The sequence below is a fragment of the Dendrobium catenatum genome, unplaced genomic scaffold (assembly GCF_001605985.2).
Source record: "Dendrobium catenatum unplaced genomic scaffold, ASM160598v2 fragScaff_scaffold_1512, whole genome shotgun sequence".
Classification (NCBI taxonomy): Eukaryota; Viridiplantae; Streptophyta; class Magnoliopsida; order Asparagales; family Orchidaceae; genus Dendrobium; species Dendrobium catenatum.
The window spans coordinates 96,345-103,397 of record NW_021319974.1 but is presented as its reverse complement, the minus strand read 5'-3'; the positions used below and the strand labels follow the sequence as shown (position 1 = coordinate 103,397).

Below are 7,053 nucleotides of genomic sequence, written 5' to 3'. Positions count from 1 at the left end.
AGTCGACAGAAATGAGTCGATCTCACGGGATATCTGGACTGCTTCGGCGTCGTTTGCAGAATCAGGTACTGTAGCAGTCGGCGTATTCAGCAGGATTTACGAGTTCGACAGTCCGAGGTATGTGATGTTTCAGCTGGATACACGGGATTCGCTCAGGTATTTTGACGGTGCCGAGGTATTGAGCGGGATTTCAGGGATTTGCGGCAGAGACAGGTATGATTTCGTTTTTGTTTCCTTTGGATATTATACGAAGGTCAACAGTGACGGATGTGGAGGGAATAGGAATTAATTAAGATGTGCTGGTGGATGAGGGACTGGCGGCGGGAGTTGAATGAGTAGTGACGGAAGTGGGAGTTAGGAGAAGAGGAGTTAAGGATGGACTGCCGAGAGGTTTGGGTAAGGGTTGATCGGAGGGTTTGTAAGGAAAAGTTTGTTCGTGAAAAACAACGTGACAGGAAATATGAAGTTTGTTAGTGTGTATATTGAGACCCCTATAGCCTTTGTGAAGAGAGGAATACCCAAGGAAGATGCATTCTTGGGAGCGAGGAGAGAGCTTGTCCGGAGAGTATGATTTCAACCATGGGAAGCAGAGGCAGCCGAAAGTGCGGAGGTGATTATAGTTTGGTGGTTTGCCATGAAGCTTGAATTAGGGAGTTTGAAGAGAGATGACTTTAGATGGAAGTCGGTTTATGAGATAGTTCGCGGTCGAGAGGGCTTCGGCCCAGAAAGAGTGGAGGAGATTAGCCGTGTGAAGGAGAGTTCTGGTTAGGTTGAGAAGGTGCCGATGCTTGCGTTCGGCCAGTCCATTCTGTTCAGGTGTATGAGGGCAACTGATGTGATGCGTGATACCGTGATCGTTAAGAAAATATTTAAAAGATAAGCTCGTGAATTCACCACCGCCATCCGACCTGAAGGTTGTGGGTCTAGCTTGAAATTGGTTTTGAATTAGGGAGAAGAAATTCTTGAATTTGTTTAATGTTTCGTCTTTTGAGTGCATGAGATAGAGCCATGAAAAACGAGTGCAGTCATCTATGAAGATGACGTAATATTTACGTAAAGTGCTAATATGAAGTAAATTGGAAAGTTGTAGCTTACATGCGGTATCCGAAAGTGGGAGTAGGCCTTGCCCGGAATGCTGAATGGGGAGATTGATACCATTAGCAATAGAGAACATGTCAGATCCATTGTAGGGGGTGGAAGAATTGAGGTTCACGAGGTCGGGAGTGAGGTGAGAGGAGGTGCCGTAATCAAGAACCCAGTCGGATGTCGGAGTGGAGTTGTTGTGAGAGAACATAGCCCTTGGTGACCAAGAAGTCGTTGGCGCATACTTGAGATTGCAGCGATGCCAGCAATTTAAGGCGAAGTGACCGACTTTACTGCAGATTTGGCACGTCGGGCGTTCGGAGGTATTTTGCGGAGGTTGGAAGGAGGACGAGGATTGGGAGGGTCGGCCTGAGGGGTTCTTGCCTTTGGTGTTGCGAGAGAAATTCCGTCCGCGAGAAGTTGTGGTTCGGTTGGAGAACAAGGCCACGGAGTCTGCAGTGGAGATGAGATCTTTTTGTTGTTGAGTTTGTATGTTGATTTCCTCGCTGCAGAGGAGGGAATAAAATGTATCGAGGTCGATTGGTTGGAGGGAGGTGCGGATAGCCGATTTGAAGGCATTGTAAGGGGATGGGAGACCGTTCAGTATGTAGATAAGGATGTCTTCGTAATCGATGGAAGAACCGGAGGCAGCGATGTTATCTACCAGATTCTTGACATTGGCAAGATACTGCTGCATTGATGAGTTCTTCATTTGGATGTTATGAAGCTCGTTCTTGAGCTGTATAACACGAGAGCGATTTGACGGCTGAAGCCGTCGCTCAAGAATCTGCCAACTTCTTGAGCGGAAGTAGAGGTGAGAACGTAGGGGATAATGGAGGAGGAGATGGTTGAAAGAAGTGCCGATAATAAGTTGCGATCGACGAGACACCAAAGATTGTAATCGGAGATGGAGGAGATCGGCGGACATGGAGTTTCGCCGGTGAGATGGCTTCGCCGAGAAATGTTGCATGAGTTGGAAGCACCAGATTGGGTAGGTTTCGGATGATAGCTGAGTTGGTACAAGTCTTTAGATTAGAAATGAAAATTTTGAGTGGGGGAATGAGATACTCTGATTGAGAGCCGGTGGTGGTGGAGACGGGCGGGTGGGAAGAGGCGGCCGAGTCTTATTCTGCCATGCCTGAGCTCTGATACCATGAGAAGAAAGAAAGAAGAGGCAGAGCAGAGACAAAACGATCTTGGAAGAAGACGGAGAAGAAGAAATATTAGGTTATTGATATCATAATGTGAGGTTCAGGAGTGCTATAAATATAAAAGCTAATACAAGAAATGTTACAGAAAAGACACGTATAGAAGGCTTATTGGATGGTTCTAACATAAAGTAAGAATCAAACTGTCCCAAATTGCCACAAAGGAGTACAGCAAGAATCTTCCTCCAATCAAAATATTTTGAAAGCTACAATATAATATAAGAACAATAAGCTACATATTTCATAAAATAGACGAATCAAGATAATGGCGACCTAACTACGCAATGTACAGCAAATCTACTTCCCAAGTAAGGAAATAAATTCACGCTTAATGCAAGACTATCGAGCACATGGAAAAGTTAGTGTTGGAGACTGCAGTTATAATTCTTGTTTACAAACTCAGTTGCAGCAATTGAGAAACCAAAATCAAGTGATTTGAATCCACTAATCTAACAACAAAAGAAAAGTGAGGTATAACAGAAAAAAAGTTCACAAAATCCATTTCCATATGATAAAGAATATAGCTTTGGCCAACTGATAAGACAAAGCAATCAGCTTTATTTAAGGAAATCGCCGAAAACAGTAAAAATGAAAGCTAGTTTACCACTGCAGTACTCCAAGACAGTACAAAAAGTATTATGATCAATCTCAAATATGTCCCACAGCTGCACAATATGAGGATGAACCAGTGTTTTGTGTATGTTGTATTCCCGAACTGCATGGCGTATGTAGCTCTGTTTTTTCTCTTCACTCCACTGAACATTTAAACCATGAAGCTTACACGCAACAAATCTGTTCTCCACCAAATCAAAAGCCTGCATGATAGTTCCCACTTCAAATCAATGAGAAAAGGTTATGCTTAAAAAGCCCAACAAAGCAAAAAAATCAAAAGTTAATGAATCCCATTTTAATAAATTTTAAGAGGAACATTGCCAAATTTTGTGGCATTTCATACATGTGGCTGATTCACAACCCCTGTATAAAATCTGCAGTTTATTGAACCGGTGGGCAAGAAAACTTATGCTCCTTGTCTACCAAACAAGAATAGCAGCACACAAGAATCTTCACTCCTTGACAGGAGAGCACCAAAATAATCCCGCGATAAGTCTAAATTTGCTTTGTTGATAATTTTAAGAAATAGAGTTGCGGACTTACTTTGTAAACCTCACTGAAGCCACCCTTTCCCAGTAGATTTAAAAGAGCATATCGTTGGTTAAGAACTTGGAAATTATTAAAGCGTGAGCCATCCTCATCCCTTACTCGCTTCATTTCGCGAATAAGCCTTGCCTTCTCCGATTCATAACGGTCCCTCTCTTTGAGAAAATTTTCTTCCTCCTGTGTGAAAGAAAAGTAACATAAATAACAATTTGACAGAAAAAAAATAAAGGAAAATTATCAATGACATGTAATGTGAAAGTATACAGTTCAAAATTTTCAAATAGAAAGAAAAAAGGTGTTTACACGTCTGATGCTTGCTAAGCGTGATTTGCAAATTTCATCTTGTATAAGAAAATCTTCTTCTGACATTCCAGTTTCAATATCACTTCCATCACACTTGTCTACAAACAAAAAAGTCATGTAGAACCGTAACTTTAGAATTAAAAGAAAAATAAGATAGCAAATTTAATATCTAGGTGGACAAAAGTTACTTCAACAAAGTTTATCACTAATGAATAACAAATGAATAGAAAAATGGTTGGGAGATATAAAATGAAAGATTTCTATGGAAAAATAAAATTGAATGGTTTACATGGCCAAATAAAAAAGGTTAGCATATTTCACAAAAAAATGTAGTAGAATAAAAGCTAATGTTATGTATATGAAATCGTTTTTACTATTATGTTTAGCTCTCATGCAAATATATTTTTTACTATCTAACTGAAGCAACATGCAGCAAATACAAATATTTATCTTCCTTTACATGTAGGGTTTTAACCTACAATGCTCAAGTGTTATTTAATAATCTGTCAAACAAAACTTAAAGAATGGCTATACAAATATCATTGTAATTTTTTTATGAGCAAGGTTGTAACTAATTGTTGGTGTACATATTAGGGATGTTTTTATCCTTAATTTGAGCTTATTGTATGCGCTTTTCATTATTTCTCTCTTTTCTCCAAAATAAATTAATAAATAAATGATTTTTTCCATAAAATATTTTCTTTCTAATATAATTTAAAATTTTTTGTATTTTTTTTCCTCAGTCATCTAAATGTTCATTAATCTCTCAAAAGCTTTCTCTCTTACAAGAATGACTTTCCCACTTATATGATCATTTACGTCTTGGTTAGGGCCTATGAGTGCCTAGGAATCACCATTAAAAGTAAAAATACAGTCAGATATGATAGATAAATCATGACATCCTTTTCAAAGATTAGCACATTTTATTTATGATTAATAAATGGTTTGATGACATTTTATTTATGATTTTATACAGGAGTTGTGAATCAACTACATGTATGAAATGCCACAAATTTTGGCATTATGATAGGGTTGAAAACAGAGCAACTATAATTTTCTTTTAATATATTAAGCAAACTTTTTTTCTTCTTTTTATATGACAATGATATAATTTTTTCTTATATTTTTAATAATTCATTCACCATTTTGTAATGTAAAGTGCTAATTTTAAAATAGTATGGGCTACAATATGAGGCATGACTTCACAGGACTTTTGAGCTATGATAAGTTATCCACTATTGACAAATATGGACTCCCCCATGGTGTTTAACTAATGCCCTAGGGCCAAAAGGCACTTGACTACTCATGATACAAATTTGGTGGATAAGATAAAAGCAACTATTAATCCAAGTGATTAAAAGATAAAATTATATCAAGGTGCGACATGCTAAATGTCTCTAAAGTATTGTGCAATAAGAGGATATCATGAAGAATTGAAAATAAATTTAACAAAACTATAATTAGGTTAATGATGTTGAGTCTGGTCATAAAGCAGTCATTGATATCAAAATTAATTATGGCACAAATAAGAATACTAAGATTGATGCGTGATGCTAAGAAAAATAAATAAATAAATAAATATATCAGAAAATTTTAGTGACCTCTATTAAAGATAAGATAAATGAAAATAAATTTATGTGGCCTGGACATGTACGACAAAAGGATGAAAAGGCATTGATTGCATGAGCAAATAAAATTAATATCAAAGGGTTAGAGACTAAAAAAAATTAGAATGTAGGAAATATGGATAAAAGTTATTCAAAGCGATTTTCAAAGTATATGTTTAACGCCACATGCAGAATAGAAATATGAGCATTCATAAAGTCAAGCCAACTAGTAGCATCGATGGATCTTTGATATTTTAACCATAGTTAATTTACTAAAATAAAAAAATAACATCTTCATATAAGCAAAAATTGTTCTACTGTTATTTGAGCTAAAATGAATAAATAATTGAAACAAAATAAAAATCCTACCAGATGAGCATTAATATCCTTCAGCATTTGACCATCCTCCCAAATCTCTGAAATGACTGTTCCTTCTCTGAAGATTCACGATACAGCAAAATAAGTAAGCCATAATCAAAATGATTATGATATATCATATGTAATCTTAATATGTTCATGAAACATTTATGAATAGAAACATCTCTGGTGGAATATCTGAATTTGTAATGAAGCTCATAGGAGAATGGCATGGCCTTGCAAATTGATGCATCAGAAAAATTTCCCAGGAGGAAATGAAATTAAATTATTGCATCAGAAAAATTCTTGGCTTCATGTTGTATAAGAGCAAGACTTATATGAGATAGAGATAGAAAGGGTGGGGAGAAATCTAGAAAATTTCCTGCTTTTTCAGTAGAAGCATAATCCAAAGGATCCTTCAATCAAGATAAAACCGTAAATCACAATTCAAAGTAATAAATCTAACTAATGAGATGACAACTAATAAATTGCAGATGAAAATAAAAAACAGATTAAAACTAATAAACATGGAATGGAATGGTGCTTGCATGCTAATATACTGTTGAATTTCTAATTGAACTAAAGCACACAGAATCAACAATCCTTACTGCAGATATGAACCAAGAACACCAGAAGAAACAGGTGAATTTGCTTAAAATACATTATATTAGATGCCAACCTGATAATACTAACAATGCCCAGCCTCAAGGATTCTTGCCTTATTTTCATCCTTGCTTCTTGTCTCTCAACTTTAGAGACAGATACCAGAAGATCAGATAGCACCTTTAGTTGCTGCATTAGAATAATGATAGAGATAGAAGTTAATTGGAATTGTATTTTAGATATGTGATATATGACAAATGAAAACATAAAAGCTTAATACCATGTTCCAGCAGGCGCTGCATTTCAACATATTATTTCACGAGTGGCAAAGCCAACAAATAAAAAATGTTTCTTAGAATATATGAACTAATCAATCATATATTCAGATTATAAGAGAAAATAATTTTAATTTCAAATATTTAAATATCCTATTAGAAAGGGCTGCCACATATTTTTATGGTGCGTTTTTTCATCAACGCAACAAAGTTTAGCATGCTACACCTATTGCATCTAATGTTAGTAAGACTACAATTAATAAGGATAGCACAAAAAAATCAACAGCAGCATCTGCATGGGTTAAAATTTTTTTGCAAAAAACAAGTTTAAAGTGTCGAGAGCTAGTCATTATGCTAGTGAGTGTCCCACAAGGAACTTACATAATGCTAAGGATGATGATGCGGACATCGGAACGAAAATCTGGCGCATCTATCACAGGAGGCGTCGTAAATCGACGA

General features: G+C 36.5%; 1 protein-coding gene across 1 annotated transcript; it reads right to left on the bottom strand.

Moving 5' to 3' along the window:
• Positions 1 to 2,833: 2,833 nt before the first annotated feature.
• On the bottom strand, positions 2,834 to 6,944 carry LOC110108136 (serine/threonine-protein kinase TOUSLED). The gene is made up of 6 exons (XM_028700406.1): positions 6,396 to 6,944; positions 5,729 to 5,795; positions 3,941 to 4,012; positions 3,753 to 3,881; positions 3,447 to 3,626; positions 2,834 to 3,106 (listed from the first exon to the last, which is right to left on the bottom strand). The coding sequence occupies exons 1-6, from the start codon at positions 6,584 to 6,586 to the stop codon at positions 2,849 to 2,851; spliced, it is 897 nt and encodes a 298-aa protein (XP_028556239.1). The 5' UTR covers positions 6,587 to 6,944; the 3' UTR covers positions 2,834 to 2,848.
• Between the last annotated feature and the right edge of the window lie 109 nt (positions 6,945 to 7,053).

Bases quoted from the DNA above. Each gene is read 5' to 3' on its own strand.
- LOC110108136 (XM_028700406.1), bottom strand. From the start codon at position 6,586: ATGTTTTCATTTGTCATATATCACATATCTAAAATACAATTCCAATTA. The intron at 3,627-3,752 runs GTAAACACCTTT...TCTTTCACACAG, and splicing joins GCTTAGCAAGCATCAGACGT to GAGGAAGAAAATTTTCTCAA. The intron at 3,107-3,446 runs GTAAGTCCGCAA...ACTATCATGCAG, and splicing joins GCTTCAGTGAGGTTTACAAA to GCTTTTGATTTGGTGGAGAA.